The sequence below is a fragment of the Prionailurus viverrinus genome, chromosome D4 (assembly GCF_022837055.1).
Source record: "Prionailurus viverrinus isolate Anna chromosome D4, UM_Priviv_1.0, whole genome shotgun sequence".
NCBI lineage: Eukaryota > Metazoa > Chordata > Mammalia > Carnivora > Felidae > Prionailurus > Prionailurus viverrinus.
Genome location: NC_062573.1, coordinates 31,005,751 through 31,025,719, shown reverse-complemented (window position 1 = coordinate 31,025,719; position 19,969 = coordinate 31,005,751). Strand labels below are relative to the sequence as shown.

At 51.2% G+C, this 19,969-nt stretch overlaps 2 protein-coding genes across 5 annotated transcripts; both read right to left on the bottom strand.

Moving 5' to 3' along the window:
* Window positions 1-3,282: 3,282 nt before the first annotated feature.
* Window positions 3,283-6,583, bottom strand: STOML2 (stomatin like 2). The gene is made up of 10 exons (XM_047829541.1): window positions 6,453-6,583; window positions 6,075-6,212; window positions 5,522-5,621; window positions 5,325-5,383; window positions 5,132-5,233; window positions 4,847-4,981; window positions 4,549-4,693; window positions 4,351-4,430; window positions 3,985-4,113; window positions 3,283-3,563 (listed from the first exon to the last, which is right to left on the bottom strand). The coding sequence occupies exons 1-10, from the start codon at window positions 6,495-6,497 to the stop codon at window positions 3,426-3,428; spliced, it is 1,071 nt and encodes a 356-aa protein (XP_047685497.1). The 5' UTR covers window positions 6,498-6,583; the 3' UTR covers window positions 3,283-3,425.
* A 1,010-nt stretch (window positions 6,584-7,593) lies between these two features.
* Window positions 7,594-19,273, bottom strand: ATOSB (atos homolog B). 4 transcript variants are annotated; one of them, XM_047829539.1, is made up of 9 exons: window positions 19,168-19,273; window positions 11,611-11,754; window positions 10,397-11,366; window positions 10,157-10,215; window positions 9,862-9,967; window positions 9,578-9,736; window positions 9,286-9,354; window positions 9,027-9,202; window positions 7,594-8,909 (listed from the first exon to the last, which is right to left on the bottom strand). In XM_047829539.1, the coding sequence occupies exons 3-9, from the start codon at window positions 11,288-11,290 to the stop codon at window positions 8,756-8,758; spliced, it is 1,617 nt and encodes a 538-aa protein (XP_047685495.1). In that variant the 5' UTR covers window positions 11,291-11,366; window positions 11,611-11,754; window positions 19,168-19,273; the 3' UTR covers window positions 7,594-8,755. The 4 variants fall into 4 exon arrangements, with proteins under 4 accessions (XP_047685495.1, XP_047685494.1, XP_047685496.1 ...); XM_047829538.1 differs by lacking the exon at window positions 19,168-19,273 and adding an exon at window positions 18,708-18,824; XM_047829540.1 differs by lacking the exon at window positions 19,168-19,273 and adding an exon at window positions 14,293-14,459 and having other exon boundaries at window positions 9,027-9,181.
* Between the last annotated feature and the right edge of the window lie 696 nt (window positions 19,274-19,969).

Sequence of the window (19,969 nt, the reverse complement as noted above, 5' to 3'; positions counted from 1 at the left end):
GAGCCTACTTTAAAAAAATAAAAATAAAAAATAAGGGGTGCCTGGGTGGCTCAGTCAGTTGAGCATCTGACTCTTGGTTTTGGCTGGGGTCCTGGTCTACTGGTTCATGGGATCTAGTCCTGCATTGGGCTCTGTGCTGGCAACACAGAGCCTGCTTGGGATTCTCTCTCTGCCCCTCCCCTATTCTCTCCCACCCCCCCCCCCGCAAATAAATGAATAAACATTTTAAAAAGTAAAGTAAATAAGTAAATAAAAATAAAATTTTAAAATGGGAAAAGGATAGGGGTGCCTGGGTGGCTCAGTTGGTTAAGTGTCCAACTCTTGATCTCAGCTTAGTTCTCGATCTCAGGGTTCTGAGTTCAAACTCTGTGTTGGGCTCCACATGTATCCTACTTAAAGAAAAAAATGGGCAAAGGATCTGAATAGACATTTCTCCAAAGAAAATACACAATGACCAATTAGCACAGAAAAAGATGCCCAACATCACTAGCCATCAGGGAAATACTAGAGATACCACTTCAAACCCCACTAGGATGGCTATAATAGAAAAGACAAATAACAAGAATTGGGTGTGGAGAAATTTGAACACTGCCCTTGGGATTGTAAAATGGTGCTTTGGAAAACAGTCTGGCAATTCTTCAAAAGGTTAAACATAGAGTTACCATATGCCCCAGCAATTCCAGTCGTAGATGTATACCAAAGAGAAATGAAATGCATATGTTCACACAAAAACTTGCACATGACAGCTCATAGCAACAAAACAACCCAAATGGCCTTCACTGATGAAAAGATAAACAAAATATGGTATATGTGCACAATTGAATATTGTTCAGCCATAAAAAGGAATGAAGTACTGCTACATGCTATTACATGGATGAACCTTAAAAATATTATGTTGAGTGAAAGAAGACAATCACAAAATAGCATTTTATATTACTCCATTTACATGAATATGTAAAGCTAAAGGGACAGTAAGTTCGTGGGTTCCTAGGGCTAGGGAGGAGAGAGGAATGACTGCTAATGGGTATAGGGTTTTGGTGGTCGGAAAGAAATGGAGGAGAGATGATGAAAATGTTCTAAAATTGTGATGGTTGCACAACTCTAAATATACTACAAATGATTGAATTTACACTTTAAATGGGTTAATTGTAGTGTATGTGAATTACATCTCAGTAGATGTACCACTGTAAACAAAACAAAAACCCTCTGTACTGGTTTCACATTTCATAGTAAAGCCCAAGTTCTTGTAGTAGTCCTACATAGCGGCAATAGAAGTCTATACACCAGCTCCCTCTCTGATGCATCATGCTGCCACCTCTTTGCTTCCTTAACTCTGTTCCATCCATTGTACCTCCTATGCTCTTCCAGTTATAAGGCAGGCAAGCTCTGCCTCAAAGCCACTACATTTAGGATCTCCAGTCAGCTCTATTCCCAGGTGGCCAAACGGGCCTTCCCCTCCCCTCCATATCTAAGCTCAAATATAACATCCAGAGGCTCCCTGGAACCCTCTAATGTTACAGATTACAGCCACTTCACCAAATTCCTCACATTCCTTCCTTTCTTTAATTTCTTTCATAGCACAACTCACCAGCATGTGAAATACTAAACATCTTATTAATGGTTTGTCTCTTCCAAATAGGACTTAAACTCATTGAGGGGCACCTGGCTGGCTCAGTCGGTACAGCATGTGATTCTTGATCTCACAATTGCAAGTTCAAGCCCCATGTTAGGTGTAGAAATTACTTAAAAATAAAATCTTTAAAAATAAATTTTAAAATCTTAAAGGAAAAAATTTAAGCTCATTGAGAACAGGGAATTGTTTCTCATTACTATATCCTTAGTGCCTGGCATGTATTTGAGGTTCAACAGTCATCAAATGATACACAAATTCTAATTCAGACATATGTTAAAAAATGTCATCGCTCCACCTCCATCCCAATGGCTCCTTACTTCAGTTCAGGCCTCATCACCCTCTAGGATTGAGGCTGCCTTCTTACTGTCCTTCAGCCTCTCACCTCTCCTTCAAATACCCTGTCCACATTGCAACAGGACAGCTTTATCTAAAACACTAATATGACTACCTAAATCTTCCTAAGTCTTCTTGGGAGGGCAGAAAAAACCCTTCATGGACCGCTCCCTATCCTAAAGCTAAAGTCCAAACTCTTCAGTACTCTATCTCCCTATACTGGCTCTTGCCATACAGTCACACCCCTAACATCCCACCCACCCTTCAGTCTCAGCAAACATCTCTGAATGTTCCAACTTCTCTGGAACCATGGGCCTCTGCAGATTCTAGTACCAAACCCTAGCCTGGTAAATGTGTTAATTTTTCTAGCCTGAGCTCAGTGGCATGGTTGGCAACCTTGCTGCCCACAAGCTGGCATGCTCCTCCCTGCAGGATCCCTCAACCAGAATTTTCTTCCATCTTAGCACTCAGCACTTTGTATCTCTGTGTCTTCCCTGCCAACCTGATATTCTGTGAAAGCAGGAACCACTAGGTCTAAACTGCTTGTCTAGCACTGAGCTTGACACATGGTAGACATCATGTTTTTGAATGAATGAGTGTTCACAGTCCCTGAGAAACCTTTAAACACTGAGCAGTACTATCCGGCAGAATAGCTTTCTTTCCCATAAAAAATCCCCCCAGGGGTGCCCGACTGGGTCAGTCGGTAAAGCAGGCTACTTTTGATCTTGCGGTTCTGAGTTCAAGTCCCACATTAGGTGTAGAGCTTACTTTAGAAAAAAAAAAAAAAAAATCCCCACAGAGGCACCCAGGTGGCTCAGTCGGTTAAGAGTCTGACTTCAGCTCAGGTCATAATCTCATGGTTCATGAGTTCGAGCCCCATGTCAGGCTCTATGCTGACAGCTAAGAGCCTGGAACCTGCTTCGGATTCTGTGTCTCCGTCTCTCTCTGCCTCTCCTCCGCTCACACTTGGTGTGTATTTCTCTCAAAAATAAATAAAACATTAAATAATAATAATAATAAATTTAAATAAATAAATAAATAAATAAATAATCCCCACAAATACCCACTCAAATTTATATCCCCATAGTTAGCAAGAAGGGGGACTACACTCCCTGATAGTTCAATAGACACATGGCTTAATCCTCCACCCTATCCCAAAGCTTCTCCTGAAGACAGAAAGGATGACTTACATAAAGTTTACTCTTAGTCATGGAGGAATCAGCTCCCCAGACCTGAGAGAACTGGAGGATGGAAGTGGACATCCAAGGAAAACACTGGTGACTTTCCCAACTTCATTCCCCAATCAAAGAGGACAGTTTCTGGTTTGCCAGTGGCAAGTTTATTACATGATTAAAGTTCAAATAAAAAAATAATAACAAAATCTTGGCAGGGAAGCTAGAGCCAGAGTATGGGAATGCTGTTTCCCTGTCCCCAGCCTCCCTGGCCAAGCCCAGCTCCATTAACTCAGCTTGACTCGATCAAATTCCTCATCAAGACTTGCATCTGTGCCCTGGACATCTCTGCTGCTCCCACTGGAGACTGAATCCTGGGCCCCGGGCACTGGGGCTTTGGTGAGGGCCCCATACACACCCATGGCCTAAAAAAAGGGACAGAGAGAGCCATGAGGACACATGGCAGAAGGCATAGCCCAACCCACCAATAGCTAAAAAGAAAGTGAGGCTGGGGCTAATAAACTTATTTTTCCTTTCTATCTCTCTTGCAAGACTCAAGCTGTAGAGTCGATTCTAGGAATCATAAAAACTATCAGAGCAGGGTTACCCTCAGGATATTGGTACAGATATATCTGCCCCCCAAAAAAGATGTCTCAAGAGCTCCCCTATCTCCAGGGGTGAGGGAGGTGTCTCATTCTTAGAAACTTATTCTCTACAGAGACTAACAGGAGGTCTAGGGCTCAGGCTACTCTGAAGGCCTCTATGGTGTCTAAGTTGTGATGGTGGTGACAGGGGTCTCAGTTTCTGGCATTGGTGTCCTGTGCTAGGTCCTCAGGGTACTCTAACCTGAGCCACCATACTGGTGACATCGCCAGGGTTGGACGGCAGCAGGATAGTGTTGGAGTCCTTGGCCAGTTTGGAGAACGCACTGACATACTGCTCAGCCACAGTCAGTGAGGCTGCTGCATCTCCATTCTGTGGCCACAGAAAAAATCAAAGATCACGGTCTTGGAGAAGGAGATGGGTGGGTGGGTGGAGGGGAGGGGAGTAAAGAGTAGTCAGGTTCCTGGAAAGAGAATCAGATCACAATACAAGAGATCATGTAATCTGGCTCAGCGGAACCCACAAAGGCAGGAACTTCTCCCAAGAGTAGATGAGAAAACCTATTCAAGTGTCAATTCTTGTCTCCCACCCCACCCAAGGGCCTCTCACATGTTGTGTCAGAGCTGCAGCCAGGATCCGAATAGCTTCAGCCTTAGCCTTGGCCTTGGCCAGAACTGCACTGGCCTCTCCTGGAAGAAAAGAGATGGAGCTTTACTCATGAAGTCAGGGTACCTCAAAGCTCCTGTCCCAGTACCAACCCTCAAAAACCCAAGCCCTCTCCTCCCTCAGCCTCTACCCTCTGCAGACCTGCTGCCTGATTTATTTGTTCAGCCTTTTCTGCCTCGGAGGCCAGGATCTGTGCCTGCTTCTTCCCCTCTGCCACGTTGATGGCTGACTCTCGGGTCCCCTCAGACTCTAGAACTGTGGCCCGTTTCCGCCTCTCTGCCTCCACCTAGAAACCCCCAATGACCCCCATCAACAAAAACCCAGAGTAAATTCTTACACAGACCTGCAATTGTACCCATCATGACAGGGAAGGGAGTCCAAGTCCCCATGAGACTGGAGCATCCTGAAGTCCTCTTCCCCGCCCCTCCCTGGCCCCCACCTGCATCTGCATGGACTCTTTCACCCGGGGTGGCACGTGGATATCCTTGATCTCATAACGGAGGCAGCGAATGCCCCAGCAATCAGCAGCCTGATTGATGGCATCCACAATGCTAGCATTCAGGGACTCCCGCTCCTGGAGAAAGAGAGGTATAAATTCCATGGCTTCAACACACTCATCAGGGATCTAAGCTGAGAAGTGCCACTGACTGATCTTGACTCCCACAAAGGACAGAGAGTGTGAGGGACGCATCTTCAAACAGTAACTCTGGCTCAGACCCCTTACCCGGAAGACTTTGTCCAGAGAGAGTTTGCCAAGCTCTGATCTCATGGTCGTCTGAGCTAGTTGTGTGACAGCATACTCAGGGTCCTCCACACCATAGCTTGCCTGAAAAGGACATGGAAAGTGTAAGAAGCTCAAATGCAGGATTTTAACGGGAAAAGCAACTTAGGAGCCGAATAAACCAAGGAGAAGATACCTTGTATGGGTCCATGATACGTAGATAAAGGACTCCATCGATTTGCAGAGTTACATTGTCTATAGGTACAGGAGCAGGAGAGAAAAGGAGGAAAATCAGGCCTCCAATTTCCGATCAGCTCTTTCTCATGAGCTCTGCATCTCCTGCAACTACATCCTAACGGTCTCAGGGCACCCGTGTCACCCTGCACCCCTCACCGAGAGTCACAGCCGACTGCTCAGGCACGTTGATGACAATTTCCTTGAGACTCTGCACGTATCGGATCCGGTCTAACACAGGGATGAGGATGTTCAAGCCCTGGGAAGAGGAGTCATGGGTCCTCAGAAGGATGGGGGTTGTAAGGTTGAGATCCAAGCTAGGCCTGGGGTGGGTATGGAATGAACATATGGAACATTCCAAGTAAAGCAGAAAGCTGGGCGTGTCAATGGTAGGGAAGTCCAAAAAGATGGGAATACAAGGCGGGACATCTGAACAAAGGGGACAGTTAAGAGAATGGGAGCCAGCAGAGTAGCAGACAACAGGAGCTGAGGGGGTAGATAGGGGAGATACCCAAGAATGGGGCTTGTGTAATGCTAGAGCAACACCCAAAGGTGGTAACATGGGTTCAGCAGCCTGGGCCCTGCCAGGTCTGGCCAGGGGAGCTGAAAGCCAAAAGTGGGCGCAGGCTCCAATGAGATCCCACCCCATCCGCCCATATGGTGAGGAAATTCGGCATCAGGGTGGCCCTGAGTGGGCAGAAGAGGCTCTCACAGGCTCCAGGATCCGGTGGAATCGGCCCATTCGCTCTACCACCCAGGCCTCTTGCTGCGGCACAAACAGTACCACGGTGTTTCGGGGCAATCCAGAGGAGGCGCGACGCGGAGCACGGCCAGAAGCCTGCACGGAGCCCTATCGAGAAGAGAGGATTAGCAGAGACCCCAGCCGGCGGGCCACATCGCCCTTCTCGGCGCCTGTCCAGAGAGCATCTCCTTAAACCGCGACCCTAAAGGGTCCTCGGAGAGGAACTCACGTGGGTACTGTGACCTCTGACCCTAGTTCTCTCCCCAAACTTAGAATCCTGCTCCTTCCCAGGTAAGGATCCAGGTGATCTCTGGCAGGACCCTTGGAGAAGGTTCCCTTCACACTCACCCTCAGCAAAAGGGCCCCAGTGCCCCGCGCAGCGCGCGCCAGCATTTCCCACGACCACAGGACCTCCGGAACCAACGAGACGGTGAGCAGAGAGGTCACTCTAGAAAACCGGACCTGAGCCTTTCCTCCCGTATTTCCACTCCCCCAGACGTACTTCCGGCCGTCGCCGTTCTCCCGCCCCCCCCACCCCAACTTCAGCCAATCAGCTTTACTTGAACAGAAGCGTGTATCAAGTTGTTCCCTGGGATTTGTAGACCAGCTAGAGAAGGCACAAGGCTGTAACTTGTTCTGGTTCTCTTTGATCAAGCTCAAGATCCCGGACATGGTGACCATGGAGTCTATTTTCCGCGTGCAAGTGTCCCAGAAACACCTCCCACCGAGTTCTTTACCTCCACCCGAGACTCAGTTTACCCTTCTGAGCGTATAAATGGCTTCGTCACCATAGCGACCAAGGGATTGGCGCTCTTTGCCATGGTTGCCATAGTGACATTGTCAGGTAGTCCTGCTGTGTTGTACCCAGCCCTCCCACTGGGGACTGACCCCATTCCCGTTGCCATAGTGATTGGGCCTAACATTGCCTGGTGATTGGACTGAGATTTCCCCCTCCCCTCTTCTCCCCAGGCACCGTAGCTTTTTCTACCTCTTCCTAGTCAGTCTATCAGGCCTGATCCCCTTACAGAGTCCAGCACATAGCCCCTACATTCAGGCTTCTCTGGATCATGTCACTCTGCACACATCCCTGATGTCTGGCACATCTTTTAAGAGACTTGCAGAATCACCCCCATTTTACATTTCAGGGCACTTAAGTTCAGAGGTGCTAAAATCGGTAACAATAGAACTAGTTTGGGAATGTAGATCCACATTCAGAGAGTTCAGCTTTTATGGCTGAACCTTTCTCACCACCCCACCCCACCCACCCCACCCCATTATCTGAAAAGAGCAAGACCAGATCCTAAGAATCATTAGGGCCTTGCCTTAAGACCTCATGGCCTCAGACCTCAGGCCTCTCTGGGAGAAAGGGCAGAGTCTGAGCTCCAGTTAGACCCTCCATCCCCATTCTCATATTCTCCCCAACAGAAAAAGTAGGGTTTAGCTCAAGTTTCCAAACAAGAATTTATTCTTTCTTTATTGTTGTTGTTTCCTGAAAAAAAGTACCAGGTACAATTTTTTCATTTCTTTTTCTTTCTTCTTTCTTTTTCTTTTCTTTTTCTTTTTTTCTTTTTTCTTTTTTTTTTTTTTTGTTCAAGTTTCAAGCAATTGCTTGTTCCCCTCAGCCAGCCCCAGGAGTCAGGACTAAGGCTGGGTCAGAGTCTGGTGTGGGGAATGGGGTAGTTGGGAAATCACATGACTGAATTTGAGGTGTGCCCCTCATCCCAGCTGAGGTAGGTGGGTCAGAGTCTAGCCAGGTGAGAGGAGGCACCCCAGTCCTTGGCCCTGACTCTGCCCCCAGAACACCTTCCTCAGTCAGGACCCCAAAGCAAGGAGACACAGGCAGGAGGAGAGGGTCAATTGGAGTCTGGAGTCTTAGATCAGGCATGGTTAACCTCTGTGTGTGTGCATGCATGCAAGCTCTCTTTCTCACACACACCACATAAATAAAAGCTTGTGTGTGTGTGCGTGTGTGTGCGGACATGTGGACACACACACACACACACACACACACACACACACACAAGTTGGCTTTCAGAGAGGGGTCAGAGGGTAGGGGAAGTGAAAGGTATAGGGAAGGTATAGGGAAGGACAGGGGAAGCTGAGTCTTTGGCTAGGGACTCAGTCCTTCTGGGATAACCTCTCTGCCCTCAGCTGAGAAAGAACAGTTCTCCCCCAACCCCCACATCAGCTTCTTCAACTCCTGAGCTTGGAGCAATATCTGAGAGTGGGAAAGGATGAGGGGCAATGCCAATTATCAGGTTTGGGAGGTTACCAAGGCAATCCAATTTGAATAAATTATAAATTAAAAATAAATAAAATAATAAGTGGCCCCTGCCCAGGACAGGGAGGCAACGCTGGCATGACTTGCCTGGGAACTTTAGAGAACCTCAGGGTAGCTCCTTGTCTCCCCACTACCTAAGTTGGCCTGGGAAATCCAAGAGAGTGGGAGGCACATGGAGTACCCAGAGTAGAGCAGAGTGTGGTAAGGATCAGAGGCTTTAAACACCCAAATAATCGATTTGGGCATGAGCATGGTGAGGGCTTTAATTCAAGCCTAAAGGGTCTTTTGCCACCTTTCCACGTATTTGCTCTGTCCAGGATGGAGCAGGATGGGTAGGTACTTGGCCCACATGGGTTCAGGGCACTGGCAATCAGGGCAAAGGTGAATAACGTGGATTGTGAGGGGACTCAGTCACTGCCTGCAGTTCGTAAGGGAGCCCTGTGTCCAGTTCCAGGCTCCGGCGGGAAAAAAGCAGGCGGATGTCTCCATGCAGGCTTAAGCGGCCTGAGCGGGAGCTCCGGAACCTGGGGGACAACAGGGTGATCAAAGAAAGAATCCAGATAGTAGATAAGCCAGATAACCTGGGGTGGGGAAAATCCTTTCCCTGGGCCTCCCCAGCTGCCCCAGGGCCCTGTCCTCACCTGAGGTGCAGCAAGTAGCAGAGGAGGCGGCAGGTGGGGCTAGCATTTCCCTCCTCACCCACAGGCACCAAAAAGAGGCGATGGCGCAGGAAGGTCATGTGGGCAGCAGGCATGTCCGAGAAGTCAAAGGTCACAAGGAACATCTTCACCACAGTCTGGTTGGGGTTAAATAAGGTCTGGGGGCAGGACAGGCAAAGTTGGTAGGGCCTAGGGGCTGTTTTCCTCTCCCCACTCCCACTGTCCCTCAGGGAAAACTTACCACTTGGATGGTGCCCATCTTGGGCACGCTGTAACCCTTCCTCCCCAGGGGATTCAGGTCCACGACACCCTAGGAAGGTCATGGAGCCATCAGCTAAGATGGGGTCTAGGAGGGCTTTGAATACTCATCCATCTCCATAATCTCTCACTCTGGGCCTAGCCCTTGCCCCACACTAGAGTTCTCCCCACCAGGCTCTGAACTCTCTCCTAGGTGAGAACACCTAAAGAATCCTTCCTGCTATCCATCCCTCACCCTCCTCACAAGCTAACTTTGGGTTGAGGTCAGGTCATACCAGGAAGGGAGCCGGGGCATTTTGCTCAGAAACATCAAAGAAGGTGACAGTGACAGGCAGGGTGACATGCTGGGGGCAGTAGGATCCACTAGCTCCAATCTCTGCCGTGAAGCCCTCAATGTGGCCAGATGGTGCAAAGCGTCCTCGCAGCAATGATTCCTGGGGTTGAGATGGGGAAAGCATATTATGAGACAGATGCCAGCTATTTTCCTTACCCATCCAGGCCACACTCTACCATCTCACTTTCCCCAAGGCCCCCAATCACAGAATCCAAGGGGAACTACCTCAAAGTTGCCAAGCAGGGTACGGCTGACAGCAGGGGTCGGAACAGGGGAGGCACTGGGGGGGCTCAGCAGGCCTGGCCCCTTCCGGAGGCTTCGAAGGGAGCTCCTGGTAGGGGAGGGACACACAGTACATTGGCTTGAAGTATTCTGGTATGCTTACTCATGTCCTTGGGCTCACCCTTTGCCACCATCAAGGGCTCCTGCCCTGGGTTCCCCTACCCTGCAGTCAGAAAAAGGATTATAGACTTTTGCCCCACTTGCAGGGATAGAGCAGAGGAAGAAGCTGATCACTTACAGCTTCAGGCGACGGGCACCTTTCAGCCTCCGCCCCATGGGACTGCAGTCTGTTGGGTCCTATGGAAAGGAAAGATTACAGAAAAAGATTGGGTGGAGGTCAGGCATGTTTGGAAGCAGGACCTCATTACAAGCTCTCAAAGGAACATCTGGACCCCCCTCCCCCCCCACTCCTCAGGCCTTCACCTTTTCCCACACACATATCTACTTAAGAATAGACCATCCCCTTCTCCTGGATTACCAGCACAGGCTCCTTGGGCCCAGGCAGCAGATGGCTCCAGAAGGGTGTGGCTTTGGCATCAGAACTGTTGGCAGCAGGAGGGTGGCCCAGGGTTCCTCGGCGCCTCCGAGGGGCTGGCCCCTCATCCTCAGAGCTGACATCCAGGGCTTCTCCAGCAGGAAGCAACCTTCGCTTGGTGGGGCAGGGGCCTGGAGGTCCAGGGCCAGGGGGTGTGTGCTCGGGACTGTGCCCATTGGCAGTGCTAGGGGACTCCCTAGGCCAAGGGCTACCCCCGTTGCCCACCCCAGCCACTGGGCTCTTACCCCCTATTTGTGCAAGACTGTGCAAATCAGTGTCAAATGTGTGCAGCTGGCCCAGAGGGGCTGGCCCTGGGGACTCCCCCAGGGACCCCTGTGCCCCTGGATCTGGGGAAGCCCAGTCTCTGGTGTGCAAACTATTGCAGGAAGCATTTGATGGGGGACAAGGGGGACTCTGGGCCCCTGAAGTCCAAGGTGAGGTGGAGCTACCTCCCTGTTCCACAACACAGAGGCCATGGTGACAGAAATGCTGGCTGGCCAGACCCAGTCCCAGCCCCAGTCCCTCTGGGCCTAGTAGCCCCACAGTAGATGGTTCTTCAGGGGGTAGTCCCTCTCTGGCCCCCAGCCCAGGGCCTCTCTTCAGCTCTCTGGTAACCTCAGTGGGTGGGGCCGGCCGTTTCAGGGCCCTGTGAGGCTCAGAGGCACCAGCTGGAGGGGAAAAGATGGATACCTGGTAGACCCCGGGGGATGTTGCCCCCCCTGCTGGGCTGTAGCCCATGAGCAGGCCACCCTGGAGGGCCCCCTGCCTGACTGCAGGCTGCGAAGGGCCAGCCTCTGGTTCTGAGGATGAAGACGGCTCCGCCTGCACGTGGCGCATGAAGCCCCCCCTTGGGTCAGGGGGGCCCCCCCACACAGCCTTTATGCTGGGCCTGGGCTGGGGGGCCTGGGGACATCTGTACAAGAGAAGAGAAGAAAAGGTGATCAGAAGAATCATTGGGTCTTCTCCCTTCCACCTGAGTTGCAGATCCTCCTCTGGCCTGAAGAGGTGACCTTGTGGGTTTCCTTGGGGTGAAGGTGTCCAAATCCCCAGATGGATTAATGGAGTATAGAGAACAATCCCAGAACTTCTGAGAGGATGGCATGTTTAGCTCAGGGTTCTCACTGGACCTGCTTCCCCTCCCTTTCCCCAGCACTCACCCCGATGAAGAGGCCTTAAGCCTAGCCGTGTGTTCCCTCTTCCTGACTGATGCCTTGCTCTCCTAGCTTGCAGTCTGGTCCATTCCCGCTGCACTGGCAAGGTGACTGCCACCATTCCGTGCAGCTCTTGGGCTCAGCTGGACCCTAAGGAAAGGAGAACAGACATTAAGCCAGGATCTCTGGTGCCAGTGGCAAGACTCCTGTCCAGTTGTGGGCTATCAGAGTACCCTCCAGGATATCCTTCTCCCATATGAAAAGCTCTTCAGAAACAGAAGGTGTAGTCTTGGGATCCAGAGCCCAGAGGGCAGAGCTAGGTTACCTACGGAGTCAGAGAGAGGCAGATCTAGGTTCAGCGTAATAGGAGGTGAGAAGTTGTGGCAGGATCACCATTTATCAGGGCCATCAGCTGAGGGGCTTCTGCCCTGAGTGTGAGGGGGAATGCAATACCCCAAGATTCAAGAGAACTCCAATGGCAACTGAGAGATGGTCAGAGTAAGAATTCAGCCCTCCTAGTCAAGGTTGTATAACTCCTTCCTTAAAGTCTCTCTCCAAAGGACAAATGCTACTCCGGAGCCCTAAGGGGAGAGGTCTTGCAGAAAGTCCTACCCCAGGAGCACTCCTCACAGATACAAACCTCAGGTCAGCTCAAAGGCAGCCCTTTGGCCTTAAACACATTACCCCCAGCAGTCTGTCCCTTTAACAGGAGGCAACAAATCTAATCAAGTGGAGGGGGAGTGGAGAAGGCAATGCCAGAAGGCACTTTCCAGGACCTCCCCTCCCCCTAGGCCCTGCAAGCTAGAGATAAGGCAGTGGCAGTCAGATAGCTGGAAGCAAGTAGGACTACCTCTCCACTTAGCCACATGTTCAGCACCCAAAAACCCAAACCACTGTTTTCCTGCCAGGACTAAAGACTTTCTTTATTGACTAGTCCACCCTCAGGAGCCCATACTGGGTGAGAGGAATGTCAAATTGAAGGCCATATTCCTTTATGGTAGGAAATACTGTCCCAGGATCAAGCTTCTCCTTTGGGCAGTAGCCTATGCTGCCTGCCATCCACAGTATCTTTTCCCCTTCAAAGAATGTCCCCTGTATACCTACCTAAGCCCTATCCTTCCTCCTTGGCTAGGCCAAATGCCATTCTCTCCAGAAAGCCTACTCTGTCCACCCTAGACCACATCTCTCTCCTGAGACTTCACCTAAGGCAGTGTCACTATCTACTACAACCCAGTGACAATTTTGCTTGTTCTTATAGGTAAGAAATCTCCTAGACAGACCAGGGGGTTCTTAAGGATAGTTCTGTTAGCTCCTCTGCCAAACTCTAAGTACAAGGAGTAAGCACATGGCAGGACTCAAAAAAGTAGAATGCAAGCCCCAGAGACCTTGGCATCAGTCCTAGCAGTGAAGAGAAAAACTCCCAGAATTAGAGAAGTAGAGAGATTACTTGTATAGGGAGAATCAGCAATAACAGAGGTGGAAATGGGGGACAGGGAGAAAGGGAGAGATTTACACACTGGGGACTGGAAAGCTCTCCTACACCAAGTTCTTATCATTGCACCCCACATTACCTTATTTCACCAAGTTCTCATGAGAAATGGGATCCCTAGAAAATTCTGGTTCCCTGTGGTGGGTGGGGTGTCTGGAAAGGGCAGAACTCCAATGACAGCACTGTCAGAGGGTAGGTACAACCTGTATTCATCTCTACCTTCCTTTCCTCTACTCAAGCCATACAGGTTGAGGAAGGTCCTTTTCCTTAGCACCCCACCCCTGGTCATCCAAGTTGGCCTCTGGAGCCATTGCTCTGGGGAAGGCAGGTGATGACATGATGCCCTACTTGACCCCAGCATGCCTGGCATCTGCTCATTACCCCAGAGCCCTCTAAGTTCCTGACTTGTCAATGAGAAGCTCTAAGACGCACTTCCTTGCCACCCAGCCTGTCTGGCTCTAGACCATGGCTTCGAGCTGACTCATGGGGCAGGACTGTGGAAGAGGGGGGCAGGGTAGGCCAAACCTCACTCTCTGTGCAGGGGGTGGGCAGCAGCTGGCATCAAACAGCTGTGCCAGGCTATGGCTGGCAAGGACTACAGTTCCCAACATTCCCAAGGAGCAAGGCCAGCAAAAACACCAAATCCCAGAATACCATGGGTTCTGTACCTCAGACACCTGCTAGGCCTGGGAGGTGGGGTAGGTGGGTATTGGTACAGGTACAACTCCCAGACTCACTCTCCCCTTTCCTTCAGTATTAAAGGTATCTATTTCTACACTGATCTAGGAGGGTGGCAGGAAGGAGAATTCCTCTCCATGTGCTTTCTACCCTCATCCTGTTCAGAGAGAACTGCCAGCTACTCCACATTTTGTTCCTATACATGTCCATACAAACTAGCAGAGCTACTCCCATGGACCACCACTATGGGTAGGAAGGTCAACCTCTGGTCTCTAACCCACCCCTTGACTGCTGACCTAAAGCCCTCTACCCTTAATGGAGAGACCAGATGTCAGCACCTCCTCCAAACTGAGTCCAGCAGACTCACCCCTTCCGCTGGACTCCTTGTTCTGGATGATGCCCCCAACCCCTACTTAGTCTCCCAGGTCCATTCTCACCCCTCTCCTCCCCAGAGCCTGGGACAGGCCCCATTCCATACTGGAGCTTCGGAGATTTGCTCTTTCCCCCTAGCACACACTCACCCCGCTCTTAAATTGGCTCCGCCGCGGCGGCCGCTGCTCCGGGCCCTTCCGTCCCGTCCCGGTCCCTCCCCTCGAATCCCGGGTCCTCCCCGCCACGGGCCCCCAACCCAGACAAAGGGTGGCTCACGCAGAGCCCTGCTTTGCTAGGCTGTTCTCTGTTCAGCTTCGTGTGCAACACTAGCGGGACCTGGCGCCCGCAGCCCCCCAGCCGCTGCCGCACCCCTCCCCGCGACTGTCCCTCCCCGTGGCCGCCCCGGCTCAGTGCTGTCGACTCCGCTGCCCCTCTGACTCACAGGCCATTTCCTACCAGCTGATGGGGCCGCCCGCCCCGCCCAGCGCCCCAACACCCCCGCCGCGGCGGCCGTGGCCGCCACGCCCCCCTAAGACCACGCCCTCCGCGGGCAGCGACCATATTCATTGGCCCATAGGAGTCCAGCCTCTCCACGACCTCAAGTGTGAGGCACGCCCCCTCCAAGAGACACACGCCCATTGGTCCACAAGGGGGCAGGCCTACCCGTGTCGCCCCGCCCATCTCTTTAACCCCTCAATTGCAGGGATCCAAAGGATCTCCCAGCCCTGCCAATTTAACCCTTTCAAAGGTGTAGGCCTCCCACTGCTCACCTCCGCCCTTCCTTTTCCGAAGGTGTTTAATAGGACGCCCTAGGGCTTTCAAAGACAAAGTTCCACAATCTCCAAAATCAGCCTGCTCTTCCCTCACCAGACCCCAAATATCCCCACTCTCATTCATCTCTCCCTTTCTTGCAAACCTGAGCTTCAAACACCAGAGTACTGCTGAAGTCTAGAAAGCTTCCTTTATGCCAGAGCAGATGAAAAAGTTCTGAAGTGGGATCTTATCTCCTTCCATTGAGAAATGGTATTCTTCCTTCTCTTACTTTTTATTAATTTTCTTTTGCCTTCGTTAGAGGGGCCTCAAGAATTCCTGAGATAGGGATACATTTTAATTCAGGGACCTAAACATCCTTTTTTGTGTCTCTGAACTACCATTCTGAGATCAGGCTGCTTCATTCCTTCTACAGTATTCTTTCTATTCATAGGAGACGGAGCACCCAGGGGAAGTGGGATAGAAAGGCTTCTGCCATGAGTGGGGGGATGTGCCCAACTCTTGTGATGGAGCTCCCTCCCATGACTCACAGCTCCCTCGAAACTCCCCACCCTCCCCCTGAGTCACTGGGCTCTAGGCTGGGCCCAGAAACAGCCAAACTAAGTGGCAGCAGAACCAGCATTCCTAATTCTTTAAATGACCTATTCTTTAAATGACCAGGATGGAAACCTCTATAAGGAGTAAGCATTAAAAGATGCTCTTTACAGGGGCTGCTTTAGGGGTAAGCTAAGAAAATAGGTACCTTTTCCTCCGAACTTGTTGACAAGTTAGTTTCCAAACTTAGGAAGCTTTTTCTGTCAGTCTTCCACAGAAGCAAGGAAATACCAGAGTCAAAAGAGGGAAGACTCAAACCAAAGCCTGGAGAATTGGCATAGGCTAGGGCAGGTTGCCAATTATGCCTCTAGAAGGGGAGTCCATTCTTCCATAGTTCAGAGGCTACAGAAGGCCCAAGGTCCTTGTTTCTACCTTGCCTGTGCTGTAGGCCCCAAGGGCCCTGAGGTTGTCACTGGATAGTAAAAAAAAAAAAAAAAAAAAGGCTCCCCTTTCCCTACTTCCTCCTTGTGCACTAGATTCAGGAAGGACAAGTAAGAGGGGCGCTTGGGTGGCTCAATCTGTTGAGTGGGCTCTGTGCTAACAGCTCAGAGCCTGGAACCTGCTTTGGATTCTGTGTCTCCCTCTTTCTCTGCCCTTCTGCCATTCATGCTCTCTCTCTCTCTCTCAAAAATAAATAAACATAAAGAAAAATTAAAAAAAAAAAAAAAAAAGGAAGGACAAGTAAGTAACCCTTCCTCTAGGCTCCCTTCTTCTCACCTCAGACCAGAGAGAAAAACCTTGAAAAAGAATCCATTTCCATTTGCCATGGACTGATTTATTTGTTGGTTCCCTAATGCTAAGGAATAGGATTCAGGAAATTTTCAAAATTCTGAACAAAATTGCAAAAAGCAAGAGCTTACTTCCTTTAGTAAAAACTTACTAGGAAGACAAATAGACACAGAACACTACAGGAAAGTGATAGTCCCTTGATGACCCCAGAGAACAGGCAGTAAGTTCTGTCTTACTGCCACTAACATAGACCCAGGCCTCAGTTACCTGCAAAGGGCAGGGGGCAGTAGCTCAGTGGGAAGGATCAAAGATGTTCTAGGCCTCCGTGTGCCCTAGGAAAGCAGCATGGTACAATCAAGAGGCCTTATCTAGCTGCTGTCCTTTATTTTTTTCATAGCAGTTATCACCAGATGCCCCCCCCCCCCACATGCATTTCTTTCTCCTCATTAGAATGGAAGCTATAGGAGAGCAGCAATGTTGTTTTGTTCATGCTGGTATTCCCAGAATCAACCTCAGTGCCTGGCACATAATAGCTGCTCAATAAACGTTGGCTGAAAGAAATGATGAGCCCTGGGCTGAGGGAACAGCAAACAGAAGACATAGGTCCTAATACCTGCTCTTTCACTGTGAGACCAGAGAAAGTCAGTGTCTTTGGCTGTAAATTTTCAACCCTGTAAGATTAGAGGTTTGTATAAACTATAGTTGAGGGCTTCTGCAACTCTGGCCTTATACTGCTATGATTCTAATGGCTATTGTTCACTCAAATCCATTTTCAGAGGATGGACAGAAGTTTCTGAATGCTCTCCTGCTTGTATTGAAGCAGAGAAGCTATATACTCCAGCCTCAGCACAGCAAACTGATGCCCTCTCTCTTTACGCCCCACCCACTCATACAAATGCCTCAGTCCTTAGGAAGCTGGAGTGTTTGCCCTAGGCCCGCCTCTCTGAGAGACAATCTGGGAAGCTGTGTTGCCATAGCAATCAGCTCCTCCTCAAAAGGCTTCAGCCTGCCCTCCCTTACCCCACCCTACCCTACGGCTTTGTCTGGCCTCAGCACCCCCTCCCTCCCCAGCCAGTCTCTCAGCTAGGAGGAGGGTTGGCTTGGGGCCCCTTTCAGTAACACTGTCATACTCATCCAGCCACTGTGTGGAAGGCAGGCCTTTTTTCCAGTCTCTCAACTAGCCCAGGGACAAATAGAACTTTGGCACTATATCAAGTCCCCTCAGGGAACCTGAGGAACTCCCAAGAGGATTAGGCCCTAGTATCAGTTCTGACCATCAGCCTCCCAGCCGGGAGTGTGGGGAGCTATTCTCTCTTCCTCTTCCAGCTGAGGCTGGAACCTCATATCCCTTCTGGAGTTCAGCCTGCAATAGTAGTTCACCTCTCAAAACAAACATCAAAGACTCAATAATTTCCACCTTTCCCACAGAAGCCGATTTTTGAGGGTTCTAGGGTTCCCCACCCAGGAGAAGGAAAAGGGTGGGGAAAATAACTTTGTGGCCAGTGGTAAAAATGTAGCTGTCAGTCACTTGTGGGGGCTGTTGGGAGAGATCTTGGCAGTAGTGGGATGAGGTCTGGGCCTTGCAGCTGGTTACTAGGTCCTGTGGCCATTGAGCACAAAGCTCCTAGACGGGCAAGTCCCAGGCCAGGCCCCAGGGTGAGGAAGGAAGTGGGAAATGAGCACACCCAGAGCAGAGGGCAGGGCAAAGTGGGGGAGGGGGAAGACAGGGACGAAGGCAGCCTTCTGGGAGGAACAGGAACTAGAGTGGGGGTTAACAGGAACACCAGCTAGGGGAAGAAACTCCAGTCTCAGCCAGCCAGATCCAAAGCAGACTGAGGAGACAGTCACAGAAGACCTAGCAGCAAGTGGGGCCTGGATCCTCCCTAAGAGTGCTCAGGCCTGAAGGTGTAATTAGGAGCCAAGGAGCCAGGAGCACTATGGACTGGTTTCTTCATCCCACTAATCCCATCATGACATTCCTAGAACACAGTACACAAACCTCTTCCTGGAGTCTCTACAAAGCCAGGAGACTTTCTCAAAGCACTAGGGGTTCTTCCCCCCTCATTTGGGGCCTACAGCCTCTTTCCCTCACATAGTGCCCATTCTCTGCACAGTCCCTCTGTCTCTCCCACACTCTGGACCACCAGCTCTTCATCGTACAGCACCTGCTTTCCCCAAAGCACTTCACATCCCCTCCCCCTCAAGCATAGCCAGGCTCCAACCCTCCACATCAGACAGACTTGCCTTCTCACACTGTACCTCCAACCTCCACAAAGCACTCCCTTACAAGGGACCCTGGAGAATGCACCTGCTTACCCACACGGTGAGCCCCCAAGTCCTCCCCCAACTCTGTCTTCCTCCCCCGCAGCAGTCCTCATATTCTCTCCTTCCTTAACGTGGCCCCCACCTCATGTTTGCCCAAGCGCACCCCCATTCTTGTCCCTTCTTCCACGCGCACCCCACCCCACACCTGTAGTTCCGTGAGTCCCGTTGCACCTGAGGAGGTAGTGGGGTTGAGGCAGTTAGAGAGAGGCCCTAGCTGCAGCCTCGGCCTACAAACCTCACCCCTTCTGCCCGAGCCCCGCCCCCGCAACGCCCAGGCCCACCCCCTCCCTTGTCCCACCTCCCACCTTCTCGGGGCCCAGCCCCTTTCCTAGTTTCTTTAATTCCTCTGGCTCCTCCCCTGTAACACAGGCCCCGCCCCTCTCTAGCTCCGCCCCTTCTAGCCTTTTCTGCGTCTTCCCAGAACATCCGCCTGTCCCTAGCCCCTTCCTTGGTCCCCACCCCCTTGTGGTCTCTCCGCCTTTCGCTAGGATCCGCCCTCTCTCGGATTCCAGCCTGGCAGAACCCAGGCCAGGCCCTTTTCCACCGCGAGCCCCAGTCGGTCTCAGGGACTCTCCTACCCCCGCCCCTTCTCCCTCTCGCCTCACCCGGGCGCCGGCGCTCCTGCCGGATCCGCTGGCTCTGATTGGCGGCGACGGCCCCAATGGATGGCGGAGGAGACAAAGTGATGGCTGCAGGTCGCCTGAGGTCCCACCCCGGCCACGTGCGGCTTCTGTGATGACAGGTCTAGAGGGGCGGGGCCTTGGCCTGGGTGCCGGCCTAGACTGACCGGATCGGGCGGGGGGGGGGGGTGCTGGGGAGTCGGAGCTGGCATCAAAGCGCTAGCCTGAGGGCACTGAGCCTGAGACTCGGGCTCTCCCCAAGCTTTCGCGCTGGTGTGAGCTGCCCGCGGAACTTGAGCCTTTTTGTGGTGACGTCTGGGTTCGCGCGCACATTTGCCCTAATGGGGGAGGTCTGGGGGTTTGCAAGATAGTGCAAGGAGTCCCAGGGGTCGGTGAAGATGAGAGAATCTGGTTGGTGGGATCTCAAGTCTGTGGGATTGAGCAAGTGTTTGCAGCCTACTCTGTGCGGGAGAATCTGAGTTCTAGGAGGTGTGCAGTAATAGCCAGCCAGATCTGTATCTGTGGAGGTGAGTCAGCAAGGAATTCTGTGAATTTTAGGAGACTAAATGTTAATACGGAGTTAGAAGAACCTTCAGTCGCCGGAGAGAAGTAGGATCTCTACTTTATACAAGTGTCAAGTGAACTATCTGATAGTTAAATATGTTCTGTAATTGAATTAGCGCTTGAGACTTCTCTCTGATTTACTAATTGCTGAGATACAGCAGTGGGGCGGGGGTTGGGGGGGAGGGGAGAGGGTGTGTGTCAACTCTTTCCAGCTACCTGTAGA